This window comes from Mugil cephalus, chromosome 21, assembly GCF_022458985.1.
Source record: "Mugil cephalus isolate CIBA_MC_2020 chromosome 21, CIBA_Mcephalus_1.1, whole genome shotgun sequence".
NCBI lineage: Eukaryota > Metazoa > Chordata > Actinopteri > Mugiliformes > Mugilidae > Mugil > Mugil cephalus.
In genome coordinates, this window is record NC_061790.1 from 5597164 (window position 1) to 5616880 (window position 19717).

The window sequence follows — 19717 nt, forward strand, 5'->3', positions numbered from 1 at the left end:
AGACCACGGGTCAAAGTGTTTCCAGTCCCCGAAAAGCTCTGAACAAATACATTCACCAAAAAAGAAAAAAAAAGGAGGTCACTACTGAATTGTTCCTGGATGTAAGAAATGAATTTTACAACAAAAGTCTAAAGTTGCCTCCATCTGTTTTCACTTTCACTGCCTTTAACTCACGCTCTACTAACCACCCAACGTACTCTGACAAGAGCAGAACAGAAGCATCGGTCCGCCACAGGGAAAATGCTAAAATGCGAAAGCCAGGCCCGGAGGATACCGGCTTTTCAGCAAACCCAAAGGAGTTAAAAAAAAAAAAAAATCATTATTCAACAACATCTGTCACAGAAGAGTAGCTGGTTGCTCTGAACATCACATCTAACTAAAGTGTTTGCTTCAGGCAACGAAATGAGTCTACACCACCCTATAGCATGAAGATGCTGGTGATGAAAATGAACAGTTTTGCTCACGTTCACGTTTTTAGTGAATGTCGAGTTTTAAAACACACGGAGGGTCATTTATGAGATTTTTTTTACCTAAACGCATAAAAGTTATCTCCTCCCTCTTGCACTTATATAATATTATTTTATCACACTGTACTTACAAACAGATGGAGATGTTCGCATGAGTCCAATTTAGGCTTAATTTGAGAAATAATATGTGAATAATAACAGATAATTCTGATTTTTATATATTTTTTCGAACCAACTAGTGTCCATGAAATCTTTGCACACACACGCTCATGTTTTGCTATATACACTACGAGGCAGAAGTGTGGACACGCCTTCTGATTGAACTGAATGTGTGTCCAAACTTCTGACGGGTAGTAGTGTCTATAGCTGCGGACGGTACAGAGTCATGTTCTGGGTTACAGGAAAAGTCTGCTACAGGCTCACAGATCATTGATCCATCACACCACAGCTGGCTGAGCTGGCGCTGTGACGGCGCTTTCGCGTACAGCCAGGCTATAAATCATTCATCTACGCCCCCCCCACCCCACCCACACACACCTGTCAGATCACTTCACTTTGTCAATGATCCTCTGTCACTGTTCATTTGCAAGCGATGATTCTGGGATCTGAGTGCAAAAGCAAAAGGTCTAACGGCCAAACTGAATGCGCAGTTCTTTTATTTTATTCCGACCTGATGTGCGTCCATTGTTCGTTTTTTTTCGCTGCTGTCAGACTTGAACTCAGCGGCCGTGGCTGTTCGTGAATCTTCATTATCCAAATATGGAACAGGACCAAAAGGGGGAAAAAAAAGGTTTATTAAATGGACGATTAAATCAGAAATGAAACAGAAATAATCTCAATTATTTATCAATTATTAAGTCATTTATTGAGCGCAGCATTAATGTGATGTATAGTAGCCGCCTGACACATTCTGCTGCATTGTATATTAAATTAATCGTCTGCTTGATAGTTCATTTAAATGATATGAGTTGAGGACTGAACAGAACGTGTCAAGTGAGCGAAATAGAAGAAATCTGATCAAATAATAATAGAAGAAAGCGGTTAAAAGTAGGTAGGTTCTAAATCCGTCCATCTCACAGCTCAATATGGTTTATGGAGCTTAATGTCTGAGCACGTTACAAATACAACATGTTAACATCCCTTGTATTTGACTCGTGGCGGTGACCAGGACGTCGAGCCGTCCAGTCTGAAGGTTGTGGAAGTGTCGTGGGCTGAACCGCTCGACCGCACTGTGACTCATTCCCGACGTTCCCCGGCGAAGGAGTTGATTTCCATAAGCCCTGGCCTTGGCTCCCAAGCCATACATCAAACCATTCATCAAAAAAAAAAGGACCTGAGCGAAATGAGGCCGCGTCCTCTAGGTGCACAGCCAGCACCTGAAGGAGTTTGTGCAAAGGCACCATGAGACGGTGAGTGCACTGAATACTTTAATCAAAAACAGACGCCAATATCTGTCAAGCTGATGGGATGTTTGGAACATATACGATGCAGAGGGCTTAAATACTGTAAGGTGATCAAGGTGAAAGCTCTGATGGGTGGGGGAGGGCAGAGGAGAGGGAGTCAGATTAAAATGGTTTTCTTAACAACAGGCACAAATATGAAATTCCAAGTTCTATTCTTTATACAATCACCGGCCACTTTATTAGGGACACCTTGCTAGTAAAAGGTTGGATCTCCTTTAGCCTTCAGAACTGTCTTAATTCTTGGTGACATACTTTCAACAAGGTGTCGGAAACATTCCTCAGAGATTTTGGTCCATATTGACCATATTGCTGCAGATTTGTCGGCTGCACATCTATGATGATGAACATCTCAAAGGCGCTCTATCTGTTGGACTGATATCTGGTGACTGTGGAGGCCATTGGAGTACAGTGAACTCATTGTCATGTTCAAGGAACCAGTTTGAGATGATATGAGCTTTGTGACATGGTGCATTATCCTGCTGGAAGTAGCCGTCAGAAGATGTGTGGTCATAAAGGATGGACATGGTCAGCAACAAAACAAAACCATGCTCAGTTTGTGATTCATTTGCAAGGAGTTCTGACATTAGTCTTTATATAACCTGTACGTACGGAGTTTTTTTGCATTTTTACAGGATAATGACACAAACTGGAAGGTTAAACAGGTCTATAAAAATCAATGGAGCAAACATGATATTGCAAGAGCTCTCTAAACTCTTTTAATTTGAAATTGAGCGCAACCAAAACTCAACGCGTAAAGCTGTACCTGGCCACTCACAGTTTTCCACAGTCACCATCAGCCAATCACATTGTTGCCGTTAAGACTTTAAATACGTTCTCCTCTGCCGCTGTCGGCTGTAATTTTACTTCTTCACGCCCAAGGCCCAGGTTAAGCTCGTCATCTATCATCCCATCTGCCCATCCCTGCAGCCTTCCCCCCATGGCTAAGCACCAACATCTTTCACATTTCTCTTAATGTCTACATGATTAAATAAAAGTCTTCACTCAAAAGGAAATCTCTCTTGGAAACTGCTGTTCCTCTTCTAACAGAAGTGCATCTACTTGTCATGTCAGCTAACAACAGCGGTTGCCCTTGTACTTATTTATCTTAATCACCAAGAGGGACTTCCAGCAGAAGGATTTTCAAGAGACTACTTCACGTGAAGCAAACAAAAAAAAAACCCCAAACATATTATATGTTATTCTAAAACGTCCCACTACAAGCAGGAAAACAGGCACTAATGTTTTCTGTGTTTCTGCAAACCGACTGACATAAAAAATTCTCACCAACATTACTTTAGTGAGAATAAGAACAGGAGACAAAACCCCCAAAACACACAGCGTCAACCATCCTCTGAATCGACCCCCCCTTCCCTCGTCTCCCATATGCTTCATTAATCCAAACTCGCCATTACATAACTGTACTAAATGCTCACAAGAGTGGAAATGTACAACTACTCTTCCCGCGTCTTGTGCATGTGAGAGCGTCTGTGTGCATCCGAGAAAGAGTAAGAGAAGGAAATCTGGCTACGTGAATGGTCGCCGAGCTGCTCGGTTTGTAATCCCTTTGTATCTCGGAGCTTGTGGGCCGAGCGCGCTCGCTGAAGGACGAGACCGACGCTTTCTCCCTTGAGGAGGAATTTGTGCATCCGGATGTGTGTTTTTTCCAGATGATGACGGGTCTGGACATCAGTTCGCAGACTTTATCCTTAACAGCCAACGCTATATGAGCTCTTCTGACAGGTACATAAACACACGGACCAACAAACTCACACACACATTTACATTTTTTTGGTAACACATACACTACAAAAAAAAAAAAAAAAAAACTTGACAAATATCATTACAGGACCTGTGTTTATATGTGTTTCTATTTGGCAGAAGAGCGTTCCATTGCACATGCTTTGCTCTGTGAGCTGAGGTGTCGGACCAGCTTGTACGGGACCCAACAGCAGCAGCAGCAGCAGCAGCTCTGGCAGTGACAAGATTAAGACCCACTTCATACCTTTTCTTCTGGAAGCTGCCACACGGCACTGCCAACGAGACCCCGGCTAACAAACTAACACAGCCCACAGTGGCACATGAAATGCATCAGTGAGCAGAGCCGTTCTGGCTCCGGCTCCAGGGACATTGTGTACATACTGTCGGCAGCCGCTCGCAATGTGGGAATTTCAAAGAACATATGGCAGCTTGTCGCTGGGAAACAGCCTGTGTCAGAATCTAAACAAGCTAAGAGCCATACCTAGAAAAGCCATTAGCTGTCCGTTATCTGCCGTGCACAAAGACACACATGTCTGGACGCGCGCGTCAAACGCAAACGCTGACTAAGGCGGTTGGCATGTGATCTTGACAGGCTGTGTCACTGAAGGGCTTCACTGAGGAGACGTGTGTGGGGGGACATGTTATGGGGGAAAAGGGGGGGGACTACCTGGCGCAGTCCAGTGGAGCCTGGAGCAGCAGCAGTAAAGCTCCCCGCTGTCCAATTATTTACAGCTCCCCACTCTGCAGCTCAGCTGAGGTCAAAAACACCTTGGCTACGTCTGAGGCTCTCTAATCATCATCAGTCGTATGAGCTGCGATCAACACAAGCTGGGGGAGATGTAGAAGGACGCGACTCGACAGTAACAAGAAATTTGGGAAATTAAAACAGCACAAAGGGGCACGCGCTATATATCTGTTTAGAGCTGCGCCAGAAAATCGCAGAAAGAGCCGATGATTAATCTCTGAGTTCAAACTATCAGGTCAGAACTGCAAGGTGATTCTAAAGTGTGTCTCAGCGTGTTCACTTTTTTCTTTTTTCTTTTTTTAATTTTATGACAAGTTTTAGGATTATTTTTGGGATGAAATCGAATCAAATTCCAAAGTGCTTCGATATAAGACCAAGAAGAGAATTAGAGGAGATCCGTGTGCGCACAGTTTGGATATTTGACCGTGCAGTTAGTGAAGAAAATCAAAGTTCATTATTACAATTCAAGGTTCTACATTGCATCCACTACTCTAAAGCAAGACTGGCTAAAATACATCCGAACACAGATGCAAGCTGCTACCGGTGCTGAAACACTCCTGAAGATTTAACGTATATGTTTTTGGTCACGTCCAGCTCTGGCAATCTACTGGTCTACCTTTGTAAATTCCTTGTCGGAAGCTTTGAATATCGATCTTCAAACTAATGCAGGTACGGCCAGATTTGGTACAACATTCAGAAAGAGTTATAAAAACATAATTTTACGATGCTGCTAGCAGGTACAAGGACACTAAATCCAAAAATTAACCCAAAGTGTCCCTATGTCCCTATACAAGTAAAGAAAATAAACTATACTCTCAGGGGTTCTAGGGGCAAATTTCTGTCTGGGATCCGGTGTTAAAGCACTTATGTAAACTTGAAACTATACCCACTTGATGACCACTTAGCGGCCATCTAGCATTGGTATTTGTGAGTGAACTCGTGTGTTATTTAGTGCACAACTGCAGTGTTGGTGAGCTGGCGTATATGCTATTTTTGTTATATATGTGTATGTGTCTTTTTTAGGATTATTGCCCAAAGCTGCTGTCATTTGAAACCACTGATGTGTTCCTTTTTTTACATTCTTTTCTTTTTTTTTGCATCACTTTGCTGAGACAAAATCACAGAAATCGGGTCCAAAAGAACGAAGATCACACTTTTCTTATCTTGCTCAGTGACACCCCAGCAGGACACAAAGAAGAAGCTCGAAGTTTTCATACTCGCCGCATCTCATTACTCACTCCTCCACATTTTGACTTTTAAATCCAGCTCAAATTCTATGTACACATTTCATCATATACGCGTCCAAAAACATGGTCGCTGAGCTCTTTATGACCCCTTCACCGCACTGTGAGCACCCAAACTGCAGAAACAGAGGTGTCTTGGCTGCTCTTGTGCTGCATGACCCTTCTATGCACCCGCCCCCTTCCCCGTCTCCCTCCCCCCCGCCTCCCTCCGTTCCCATGGAAACCTCCTCATCTATTCCCACGGCACCTGCCTGCTGTCCTGGAGAAACACGGAGACGCAACACTGACAGATGAGGTGAAAGAGACAGGAAGAGAGGGAGGGAGGGCAGAGAGAGGAAGAGAGAAACTTGAGGCCATTCGGCATTTTAGAAAACCTGCAGGAGAGATTCGTTAAAACATAGAAGGACACTTGGACATTTCTTTGTGCGTCGTCTTTTTCACAAAGAATTGTGCGTCTCTTTGGGTAAAAAGACACGAGTAGAGAATGGAGGAGAAAATAAGAAAACACGCACAAAATGTTTAAGGATCCAATTAAAGGCGAGGACAGTGAACACGTAACTGTAGGTATTAAAAAAAAATAAAAAATCATCCAAAAGCATCCAAGCGTAAGAACCACAACCTGCTGTCTCTACGAACACACGATAACACACGCTCACACAAACAACAGAGGCTGCACATGTAAAAACACGAAGAAACGGACACAAAACATACACTTGAACCCGGCCATTGTGTGTGTGTGTGTGTGTGTGTGTCTGTGTGTGAGGTATCTGCATGTGTTCCCTATTTCACCTGAACCTGAATTCATAGCAACACACAGACAACAACTTAAATTTAGGAAAATACATAAAAAAATAAATAAAAAAAAGGAAATTTCATGGAAAAAAAAACAAGAAAAATCTCTGAAGGATCAATAAACATTACATGTGTTCACATAAAATACCACACCGTAGACCTGGAGCGTGATAGACACAGTTGAGCTCGGGACACAAACAATAGAGCTGGGCAAAGGGAGAGAGACGGGCTTTGTTAGCGTGTTAGTGGCGCATCATTTGTGTGGCTGAAAGTGTGCGTCCTTGTCCTCCCGCCCTGGTGAGAACTTGGTGAAGTTTTGGAGGGTGAACAGTTTGTCACTTTCCCTCATTCAAAATAAAAGTTCTTGTTTGAGGCTTGAGTTGAAGGTTAGATTCAAATTTTTTTTTTTTTTTTAGGAAAAACTGAATAAATTTTTACAGAACAATACAAATGTGCAGCTTTAAACAGCTGCTTTATCATTTCTTTCCTCCAACTTTATCAGTCTGAAGGTTTGTCTTTATGGAAATGGTCTCGGCTGATACACAAGCTCAGTAGCTGTCGTGCTCTTTTTAAGGTTTCTTCTCAAGTTGGCTTAAAAGTTAAAAGATTAGTTTGAAACTCTACTTGTAGAAAACCTGAAATATAAAAATTACAACCCGTGATTTTAGAGACAGATACAAACTGGAAATATTTCCTACGATGATGCAGCAGTTGCCATCACTTTCTGGTGGGATTAAACTAGATTTATGCTAGCCGTAGGTATAGCGTAGCACCGTAGCCTGACGTGCAGCTCCCCCAAAAGTGTAACTGCACTTTACAGCAAAACAGAGAGGAACAGCAGTGTTCAGGCCACAGTGAACTCTCTCGTTCACGTTTCTAACTGGGCCGAGAACCACAGAAAACTCCAACATGGCACCTTCCCATGTGTCTTCTACTCCAGTTTGATGCGGCACTGTCAGAAGTACACAGGCTAACCTGCGTAGCCACTAGCGCTAGCCGCAGCGTGGGGTCTGTGTGCATCAAGCGCAAAAGCATAAATCTAGATTTTTTTGGATAACCACAACTTTTTGAAATCTTAGTATTAGAATAGACTGAACTTATGAACTCTAACATGAACTGAGTGAGTTTTACAGGTGCTAGTGGGTCTGTAAAGCTAGTTTGACGATTGGATGGAGCCTAGTTAGCTGTTAGCCATTCGTTAAGCTATGGGTCATACAGACGTGTACGTTTTTTCCAAACTATTCTTACATAAGTGAAGCTTAAACCTAGTTTGCGTCAGTACCAATTTTAAGGTCAAGAGATGGCTACTGAGCTCACGTGTCAGCAGTTTTGTTTGACAGCAAGTTCAGCTTTATATGAAACTTTCGAAGTGTGGTCAGCCTCCACTAATGTGACTAATGTGAAGTCCGGTTTTCTCCACACACAGCAGTAGAACATGACTCATCAGACACTGATTCAGGCTAATGGTTAAGGTGTTGACAGCAGCACAGAGCAACAAAGACTGACAAGATGCTCACGAGTAAATAGCAATCATTCCGTGTGTTTGCGTGTCTGTGTGTGACTACTCGGCGAGCACTCACTTTGGGTGTGGGACAGGAAGCGGTGGAGAGGCGGGAGGTGGCCTGGGCGCGGGGCGACTCGGAGGGCGTGGTGCTGAGAGAGGCTGCATCCCTGGGCAACACCTGCACACCCCGCGAGATAATGGAGTCTGGGATCTGAGATCACACGCACCATAAAGACATCAGACACACACTGATGTTACCAGATTCTCAAAAACACACGTGCATGTACATGATCCACAACCAACACACAAAACACCAGCGATGAATACAAAACGTCAGCGTCCGCAAATATGTCCCAACTGTGTCGACTTACGAGGCTGATGCACACGGACAGAAAATTACCTCAGAAACATGACATGTGGCGACAAGTAATGGAGATTTTGGGGCGGTGGAGTCCACATCTAGCTGTGAGTGGACAATGTGATGGGATGTTACCGTGACAACAGAGCCATGCGGCAGGGTCCAGGCTGTGGACAGGATGGGACAGGATGAGATGAAGGGTATGGAGACACATTTACATGCATGTTGAGAGACAGTTAAGTTATCTAAAACTATGCAAATATAACTGCAAAATCGAATCTTTTAATGAACGGACATGGAAATTACCGTATGCTGGATGTCTTTAAGTTACTTATAACCTCTCACAGAATAAATCAATTGCATGTTTACCAAGCGTTTTGCATTCAGGTGGTCACTGATCACTACTAAATATGTCATATGAGCTAGACCTATGCAAAGAAAGCCAAGGCGTTTTAACGTGCTGTTAATCACCTTAATAGATAAATACAACTGATTCTGACAGATTTAATAAACATCTATGGCTTTATTTTGAGGATCATTGGTGTTAGCTATGAGCATTTATCTTGTCTTTCAGGAGAGTCTTTGTGCATTTGTCCCTAATAAAAAAAACAACAAACAAATAAATAAAAATAAATTCACTTAAGTATCTTGGAACTTACCCCCAGATACCAATTTAAAATTTATATGCCACTGAAGACTTTAAATGTCCTTGCGGTGCATTTTAAAATAAAAGCTGTTGGCCAAAACTGAAAACGAGCAACTGAAAAACAACTACAAGATTTTGAGGGTATACATGATTACCCAGTTGGACCACATTTGAGCCCAGCAGGAAGCGGCAGCAGAGGCACATAACGGAGGAAGGTGTGGGCTGAAGAGAAGTAAATCCATCACTTAAAAGTGCTCTGTGCGGCGTTCTTAAAAGACCATATTACGATCAAAGATCACGGCAGCGTTTTAGCAGCGACTGCGCACGAGTGCTTTGAAGTACCTTTCTGAAGTTCTTCAAAAATGGACACCATATCTATCAGGACCATTGGTATTCCACACGTCGGCTAATGTCGCTGTTATCAAAGAGTATGCCAAATATCCACTCTGCACTACTTGTCCTCTTTTTGTCCACCTCTCTTGCTTTCTCACGTCTTTTCTTCAGACATTCACTACGTTTATAATTCTTTATACTGCCTCCTCTACATCATCTCATGTCACACTTGTCTTTAAATTGTACTGGTAATGACATATTGATGTAAAAGCGCTACAAAAGGCACCTTTAACATAAAAATGAAGATGTGGAGACGACCGTTTGAAATGGACGATGTCAGACCTGAGGTGACCGGAACAGATAACAACCCCTCCCTCCGCCCCCCTTCTTCTCTTTCCTGGTACCTTGGCAGCAATGGACGCGGCGGTGATGTGGGAGGAGGAGCTGTCCTCGGTGGACGCAACGCCGCTGTCCTTCTTCTCCTCGTCCTCCTCCTCACACTGCACGCCTTTGTCCTCTGTCTGGCGGCGTGGCGAGCTGTTGGGAGGCGGCGAGAGGGGCGGCGGTGGCGAGGGCAGGTCCTCCAGCTCGTCCGCCGCCTCCTTTACCTTCACCACTGCGTCGCGAAGGAGGTCGATAGCGTGCGGCAGCGCTGGGAGGATGAACTGGAAGCATTCCTGGAGGAGTAAAGGGTTTGGATCAGTGGGGGCGGGTCGTGGGCCAAAATGTTAACTTTGCAGGACATTAAGTTAAATATGGGTATATATAATAAACACCATCAATAAACCAATGGATGATATTCATTATGCATGTGGCAGTGAACCAAACTATCTGTTTTATTTGTTTTTGTACGTACTTACGTACTTACCAACATGAGTTTTGTACAGCCATGTATTATATCTATGAGCGCATAGGAAGAAATTATTTGGAGTCGGCATTTTCTGTATCCAGCAGCCGTCTGTGCATGTGTAAATGATGCTCCTCCACCTCCCCTTCACGATCCCCGCTGAATATTGGCGACTGACCAATCAGAATCGAGTATTCATGAGCGCCGTGTTCTAACCTTTTTTGTGATCCGTTACAACTTGCGGATTCTGAATTACCGTTACTCACAATGGTTTGCGTTATTGACAAATTGACAAAGTGTTGCTGAACACTGGGAAGTTGTGCCTTTGTCTGGAATACGTTTATAACTTCGTTTTAACCAACAAATCCTGCTTTTGTGCCAAAGTCCAGCTTTGCTGTTTGTTATTTGTTTGTCATCTTGGTTATTTTTACTTTTATAAAAATGGGAAAAAATAGTAACACACACTGACTTGGATAAGTAACTTTAATCTGATTACTGGTTTGGAAATAATAATGTGTTAGATTACTCCTTACTGAAAAAGTGGTCAGATTACCAGCATCACTGGTCATTATTACCGTAATTACAGCTTTTTTTTCCCCAGAAAGAGAAACTTCCCAGTGTTCAGCGACACTTTGTCCATTGGTGTGACAGTAACTCAAATACAGCAAGCATTTTTAAACATGTAAATACACACATGTGCGTGTCTAGACAGAATATGTAATGAGAGCAGGCGCAGCGAGCGCAGATTCCGAGCGCTTGTGGTGGGAGAAAAATACAACACAGTGGGCAAGATGCAGGCCAAATATAATTGGTCACGGGCCAATCTTGGCCGGCGAGCCCCAAATCGGGCAGCCTTGGGGATAATAGCTGTCATGTACACCGATCAGCCACAAAATTAAAACTACTGACAGGAGAAGCACTGACAGCACTGAACATGTTGTTACAATTCAATGTTCTGCTGGAACACAGTTGGATCTGGCACTAAGTGCCTAACTGATCAATTTTCTGTGATATGATCCAAAGAAGCCAATGCTCTCAACCCATAGGACCAACTGGCTACAAAAGCCCTCACTAACATCATTCTCTCATGAGTCAATACTGTTTTGGAGGCACATATATAATAATAATAAGTGAGAGACTTTTGAATTTGACAGTGGCGGGCACAGATTAGCCACGTGGAAATTTAAATAACCATAAATTAAGAAAGGAATGTCGATTATTACAACAATTTGTGGCGAATAATAGTGTGAGGAATCAAAATATGAAGTCTGAGACTTCAGCAGATCACAGCGCCACCTCCTGGTCTAGCATCTACCAGCCTTCGCTCCCTCCTCCGAGGCGTCTCTGTGTGTGTCAGTGCGCCTGTGGGCTCCTCGGCGATGCTAAACGCTCCATTCTCCTCACTCCCAAGACAAGAGCTAATCTCTGAAATTATTTATCTTCCTGTGTATTTTAAGCATTGAGGGGATACATTATTAATCCCCACCCAACACACACACACACACACACACACACACACACACACACACACACACACACACACACACACACACACACTTTGCGCTGGCAGCGAAGGGGTTTCTTTTGGAGCAGCCTCCCCAGCTCCACGTCCCGTTTTAGTGTGTGCACACCGCGGGCTGGATTAAATCTGACAGTGTTAACCTTGATTTGACTGAATTTAAATCTTCGCTGCAATCTGTGCACGAGCAGAATAGCAGCATCCGCAGCATAAAAGGCACATAAGAGGAGAGCGCAAAGCAGTAGATGAAATAACACCGAACGGGTTAATCTCAGCAGACGACCAGGAGCCTGCGAGCCGGGGCAGCCGGGAGCTAACCTTTGTTCCCGACCTCCCTTCACACATGCACATCCCAAACCCCTCAGCGCACAGTGGACTGATTACGCCTCTCGCCGGAGTGTTTGATGCCTACTTCTGAGTGCTTTTGGAAGATGTGGAGAGGAGGGCCGCGTGCAGCAGGTTGAGGTGCAGCAGGGAAGGACTCGGCCAAAGAAGGAGGGAGGACGGTGTCAAGAGCCCGGAGACATTCCTGCTTTCCCATTTTTGCGCTGTAGCCGGGAGATTTTTTTTAAGGTACATCAGGAGTGTTTCTTTTTTTTTTTCCTGCACTTATTCTCTGTTTTGTCCAGGAGGAGAGTAACTGTCAAGAACACTAAAGAGCAGAATCCCAGGATATACTGCCAACGGATGAAAAACACGAGAGAGAGCAATGAGCAATGCTGTTGCTGAGAGGGGGTTTGTGGGAGAAGACGAGAGAGAGTGACAGAAAGAGAGAGAGAGGGAGAGAGGATGAGATGGAGATAAAGATGGAGAAAGAGAGAAAAATGAACTGCTACAAAAAGACAGTGAGACTGACAAAAAAAAAAGTGAAGTACAAAGACAAAGAAACTCCAGAAAAACAGACCTGGAGTAGAGAGTAGAGACTAAGAGGTGGAGACTAATGGCCAACGTAGACATAGTTCTCAAGTTTAAGACACACTCCATCGGTCTGAGGAACACTTTTTATATTTGGTAATACAGCTTGCAGCCCCTTTCAGCTCCTGAAAACAAGTCCTTGAATTCTGAGCTGATAAAAGGTATCACCTGGTCTCCACCCAGGTCACTGCATATTCCCCTGGTCACGCTGGCTGGTTCACAGTCTGGCTTATATTCAGGTTAAGCTGTTGTCTAATGGCCAAAGAAAAACGTAGCCAACACAAAAGCCACGGCAGTTCCACAAATGGCCACTTGAGGCTGACTCCAGATTTCCATATTAACAGCTGTCAAACTGATCTTTTAATGGCGACGGCCAAAACCACCTCACTGAGCTTCACAACCACTCTCCCCAGAAGAAAACATGCTCGGTAACAACGGGTTCATCGTCTGAAATATTCTCTTTGGCCGCCTGTATTAACTCCAAGTGGACTGAACCGACAATGAGTTAAATCAAATGAGATTTGAGAAATGAGAGCAGACGCGATGAATGGAGGCTAAAGAAAACTGGTGGTTCCCGTGTTCACTGCTCTCCATAAAAAAAAAAAGTGTGTATGCATGGTGCATATCTGATCATATTACTGCAATCTGGAAGTGTCCAGGTTCTGTTTTGCTGCTACTTCTTTGTCACAACTCACACCAAATATAAAGTTACTCACACACGGAAACAAATGAGAAACCAGATGAGAAAATTAATAAATTGTTAACATGCGTTAAATAATAATAATAATAATAATAAAAAGAAAATATTTATTTGGAAACCTATAGGATACTTAAGTTTCTACATATACATTCATTTCAATCTCATTTTCTTTTAAAATATTTTTGAGTAGAAAGGTTGGGAAACTTACAAAGTTACAAAGTAATCTAATTACAGTTCAGCTTTGTTTTGCCATAACTTTATAGGGAAATTGTCCATGTCCTGTTACAAGTCAAGAATTTATTTTTAAATTAGCGATATAGGGTTTAAATCCCTTTAAAAAGAGTTTTGTTCTTTAATGAGAGATCATACGACAATAAATCATCCTTATATATAAATACATACATATGCACATAAAATAAGATAAAATAAGATGAGTAGTAGTAAATGCTAAAACAATTACATGACTAAAACAACAAGGTATAATAGTATAACATATAATATATATGATAAATAGTAAAGCTAAAATTGCAATTAGTGTTCAGGTTTTTGCTTTTAGTAAAAATGTCTTGGTCCCAGTAGATAAAAATGTCACTGCTGTGTGTAGAAATGTCATCCCAGTGGGTATAAATGTCTTCCCCGCCGCTGAATCTCATCACTGCAGGTGGAAACATCATCATCAAAAGTTAAAAACAATTCGCGTTGAAGTCACCATCAAAAGAAAAAAAAAATGTCACCACAACAGGTACAGGTGCCATTTGTTACAGGCAGCGTCAGTCATCGGTGAGAGCGAGAACGTCATCTGAGCAGGTTTTATAGACGGAGACGGCAACGTATATTCTTTATTGTGAATTACAGCGTGACACAAAATAGATTTTTAAAAGTTAGCAGCTGTATTTTAAACAGTTTAATGGGACACTTCACTGATTTTACTCATGAATTTAGTTTATTTGTTGTGAAATGTTTTGTATCAGAGGCAAAAATAAGATTATACACAAGGGAAATCTGAGACTCGTGGAGTTTAAAGGGATTTGCTATCGAGTTGCATCATGGTAAATGTTATGTTTTCAGAACGAATTCAGAAGATGTCCTCCTCTGCAGCTCACTTCTGTCTCATGCGAGCCTCAAACTCTAATAAAAGATGCACAAAGATGTTAAATCCTCAGTGTGTGCCTTTAAACATGTTTTACGCCTTTGAGCATTTCATGTTAAAACGACTTCTAAACGCGCGAGGACTCCGCGTCTCTGCCGGAAATGTATTTATAGCGCAATATGCAGATACGCTTTGTGTTATATCTGCCGTGCAAATGAGGCCGAAGAGACAAAACGGGCTGCTAAAAGATGCGTAACCGACACTGTGACATAAGGGGCTTCGTCTGGCTGGCTCAGCTGGACTTCCCCGTTATCTTTATGACAGGAGATCATCGTAATAAAAGCCTGCGATGGGCTGCTTGTGCCGTTAACTTTAACAGGGGACTGATGAGGGAGACACTAATATGGCAGCAGATGGGGGAGAGGTGGTGTAATTGATTGAAAGAAATACTAAAATCGATCGGGAGACGCAGGCGAGTAACGAGACAGAGACAGATCTGCGGGTCAGCACGGTGGGGGTGGGTGGGGGCGGGTGGGTGAGTCGGATAAAGCGGTGGGTGCATAAACACACGTGTCCACGGTTTACATGACCGCACGTGCACGCATATTTAGCGTAAACACAAAGCCACACGCGCACTTTGCCTCCATATATTTGTACATAGATTAATGTATCAAAGCACAGGAAGATTACAAAAGAAAATGCACCATGAAACAACTAACACAAAGATCTATATGCACAGGCGAGATCAATTAGTCATTTTAACTAATGCACACAGAGAACCACACTCAAGTCAAACACCTTCAAATCCATACACATCTACACACACACAGATAACGACTACGGGCAGAAACAGAAAACAAGCGATGAGCAAGACTCTGAAGTAAAGATGACCTTCAGATGTCATGCTATTAGCATGATGCTAAGCTAACGGCGGCGCTCCAGACAGGAAACTGATGGATGTGCGTTCCTCGGGTTTTTATCATGTGTTAAACACATCCTGTGTGTGGAACCAGAAGCCTTGTGTTGGCTTCCTTTTATTTACTATTATATTATTTGACTGAAGGAAACAAAAGAGCGACATAATATGATGAACTGCAGTTAACACCTTACAAAATACTGTACTTCCTGTACTTGGGATCACTCACTGACAAAGTTTAAATGGACAATATTTCTTAAACCGGATTGAGATCACTCTGATAAGAGATTCAAACTTAAAAGTTTACATGGATGCTACACCATCAGGCTGTCATCCGCCTCCTCCTTAAGAAGCCCACCTTGGATCCAAAGGCTCTCACAAACTACAGGCCTATTTCAATCCTTGCCTTCCTGACTAAAGCGCTGGAGGAAGCAGTTGCCTCTGAGCTTCAGAAACATCTCAAACTAAAAAACTTGTTTGAAAAATTTTCAGTCAGGCTTTCGCTCAGCCCACAGCACCAAAACAGCTTTGCTTGGGGGTGGCGAATGACCTACTGATGACAGCTGTTGCAGGATCACCATCACCTCTTATTCTCCTTGATTTGACGGGCGCATTTGACACTGTGGGCCATACCGTTCTCCTGGAGGGCCTCCATATTGTCAGACTGTGAACTACGGTGCTTCCAGTCCTACCTCTCAGACTGGACTGAATATGTCTCACTGGGAGGATGGACGTCCAGGCTGATCCCTGTCTCCTGTGGTGTTCCGCAGGGGTCAGTCCTTGGGCCCATCCTTTTCATCAATTACATGCTTCTCCATGGTTGTGTTGTTAGCAGACCTGAGATCTCTTCCCATTGTTATGCTGATGACACACAAACACAAACCCCTATGCAGCCCTCTCACCCCTCACCACCTGTCTGGAGGAGATTAAGACTTGGATACAGCAACTTCCTCCAGATAAACAGAAATAAAACAGAGGCCCTTGTCATTGGCACTGCAAGTTTCCTTTGATGGCCAAATCATCCTTCGCTCCTCCTCAGTCACAAATCGAGGAGTTCGGTTTAATCCTCATTTGTCTTTCAATATCCATATCCAGCATCTGTGCAATGCCTCATCTTCTCAACATGTCCAGGCTCCGCCCACTTTAACCCCACCAGATGCTGAGAAGCTTGTCCATGCCTGTATCCTCTCGAGACTGGACTACTGCAAGGGACTCTTCACCCAGATTCCTGGCAAGCACTCCCGTAATACACCCAAAATAGAGCTGCCAGGGTCCTGATGAGAGTCTGTAAATATGAGCACATCCTTCACTCACTCCACTTGCTCTCTGTCCCATCCAGAATCAATTACAAAATTCTGCTGCTCACCCACAAATGCCTCAATGGACACACACCCCCCTTACCTACAAGAACTCATCACTTCACAATCCTCCTCCCGTACCCTCAGACCTGCAGGCGGCCTCCTCAGCACCAAGCTCTCCACCATGGGAGACCGAGACCTCAGCTCAGCTGCACCTCATCTACGGAGCAGCCTCCTCATCCAGCGGAGGGCTGCACCCTGTGTGAACTCTGTTAAAGCTGGTTTTAAAAACCTTTTTATTCAAAAAAGGCCTTTGACTGCTGACATGATAGTGGTTTGTATATTTTTCTGATATTGTTATGCTTCTTATGCTTTTAACTTGTTTCCCAGCAAAACACTGAATTGTCACAAGACGGTCAGTATAACTTCTCCTCTCAGTGGTCATAATGTTGTGGCTGATCAGTGTAGATTCCGACCTCGCTCACTTTTCAACTTTTACTTGTCTGAAACACTCATTTTAAACCCTTTGAACACCACAAAGGTGTGTCAACCACAGATGCGTCCTGTTTTTCCAAGGCTATGCTGCCGTTCCTCCCCAGAAACTTACTGATGTGGATGGATCCAGAGTTTACATCGTTATCGAGCGCTAATATTTCAGATTATCGTTACATGTAAATTCACGCCACCTCTCTCAATTCTCTCAATACCTCTATTTGCAGGGTTTCCTACCTGGGAGCCTTTCTTGCTTCCTGGTAAGTTGATGATGAGTGTCTTCCCTCGGATACCACACACAGGTCTGAAAACATTGAAATTTAAAATTAATACAGGGGACCAAAGTGTTTTCTTACGTTGATATTAGAGTGGCAAAGGTGTCTCCCAAATCTGCTCAGTACATCAAGTGATAAACACGGTATGTCCTCTTAAACCAACAGAAAGGAGGTTGCACTGTACTTTATTTATATTTAAGGGTCTAACTACCTGCCTCTGCGCATCACATTTAAATACAGTAATTATAATGTCAGGTCACAGGACGTTTTAACTTTAGCTGTGCTGCAAGTTCAAAGCTGTGAATTGCTGGTTTTAGGTTCCAAGTGGGACGACTTACAAAAACTTTTGATAAAAAAAAAACACTTGCGAATTTCAAAAACGTTGTTTAAATGAAGGCTTTTAAATCGCAGATGAGGCGGCAGTAAAGTAAGCCGTGTGTCTAACCTGGAAAGCATGCCTAGTGGTGTGACGTTGAGAGATCCCATCAGCATTGCCAGAGACATCCCTGGAGCCTCGCGCTCTATCACCTCCTTAGTGGCCTGGAGAGAGGAGAGCTGTTAGTGTGACCACCGTCTAACCAAGCATGCCGTCCATGTCAGCTCGAAACAGTGGTGCTGTTCCTCCTGAGAAAACCGCAGCGGTGTCTCGCTGGGGGCGAGAGAGGAAACTGATTTATAGGGACCAGCTGTAGGAGTCAGTCCCAGCTTTAAACGCAAACACGAGAAGTTAAAGGCTGGGTGGATCTTTATTATTTGACGTAACACATTAAAATATTAAGTTTTCGTTTCCCCCCCGAAGTGGATGCGGCACGTTCCTGACGGATAGAAAGCGAAGGGGAAGACAGTGCCTTCTCCTCCAGCTGTTGGGCGTCCTTGAGTTGAGTGACACTTCAAACGCACCATTAGAGAGGGAGGGGAAAAGAGACTTCAAAGGAGAGAGGAGCCACTGATGAGCATCTCGGGCTCGGACTCGGGGGAGGAGAGGCAGAGAGGAGGAGGGAGGGAGGGATGAGGAGAAGGGAAAGAGAGAGGGAGAAACAAATAGAGTGGATTTACACTCGTTTTACGCGACGTAAGAAGTCACTGATTGGAAGAAGTCGGAGGATGAGTTCTTTGATTCATACATGCAAGAGAAAACAACAGACCCTAACCCCTGCAGCTGTATGATTAGAGGGAGGGATGAGAGGGATTCACACGTGTAGCAGAAGGACTTTTGCGAGACAAATCCAGGAATACCGTTGACCTTCCTCTATATTCACTCGGGTTTTTTTTACTTATTATTTTTTTTTACATCTTTCATAGTCCAACTTGACTGTTTCACAGAGCAGTTGGCATGGCAAAACCTATCCAAAAAAAATTACACTTGAACATGCATCAACATTATATTATACATTAAAAATATTTGACAGGTATTTTAGCGTTGTAGTTTGTCTCACATCCCCATCTGCTAACATGGAGGAGGTGGAGCTTATGAGCTATACTGAAGCCAGGCACCAGGGGGAGCTCTACTTGCTTTGGTTTCACATACCTTTAGCTTGACACATGTTCTTATCCATAACTTTCCATGAAGTAAAAGACTTCAAGGACTCAGTAAAAGGAAATACTTCTTGAGATCGTCCCTGTGTGTCCTTGAGGTGTGTACACACACACACACACACACACACACACACAGTCTTAGTGCATTCTTTTTAGCTTGACACTCGTAATGAGACTTATTACATTTGGGCGCACGGTGACTCAAGTGACCTTTATCCTAAATAGGTAGCTGCATCTGAATGAACACAACAAATGAAATTCCTCCACTCTGTTATAATCACAATAATGGTTAAGGATCAGGGCCTTGATTAAATCTATGCACCGAAAATGATTTATTCAAAGGGACACTGGAGTCTTTGTCGCAGACATGCGCCATACATCATGCTTCTCAGTGCCCCGGGCTAACGACCAGAAATCAATGCACTTGCATGTGAGAAAGCAATTACCTGAGCATGTGTTTTGTAGGTTTGCCTGAAGAGGAGCTGCTTTAGTGCACAACCAATATGTTTCTTTCTTTTTCTTTTTTTTTTTTTTAAAGAAGTCGGGCAACAGGCTCAGGCATCAAGTAGATGTGTGATGGGGTGAAATGTAACAGTCAGGTTTCAACCATTAAGATGTTACAAGTAAGCTGGTTGTGTTACTGCAAAAAAAGGTGAAAATGTCAAAACTACCAACTCTAATAAATATGACTTTGTAAATTTGTCTGTAATGACATCCGCTGAAAAACTCTGCAAGCAGTAACTAACCTGATAAGTGTAAAATATAATTTTTATGCTTTTCAGAAAGCTCAACATGCAAAGGTTTAATTGCATTGATTAT

At 43.3% G+C, this 19717-nt stretch overlaps 1 protein-coding gene across 7 annotated transcripts in view; it reads right to left on the reverse strand.

Moving 5' to 3' along the window:
• gphnb (gephyrin b) overlaps nt 1–19717 on the reverse strand; it is a 94088-nt gene that overhangs the window by 32286 nt on the left and 42085 nt on the right. For all 7 annotated transcript variants that reach the window (XM_047573941.1, XM_047573939.1, XM_047573943.1 and 4 more), the window contains exons 5-8: nt 17808–17902; nt 17325–17391; nt 9715–9987; nt 8050–8184 (exon numbers count right to left, since the gene is read on the reverse strand). In XM_047573941.1, the coding sequence (XP_047429897.1) occupies nt 8050–8184; nt 9715–9987; nt 17325–17391; nt 17808–17902 (570 nt within the window). The remainder of the gene's footprint in view (nt 1–8049; nt 8185–9714; nt 9988–17324; nt 17392–17807; nt 17903–19717) is intronic.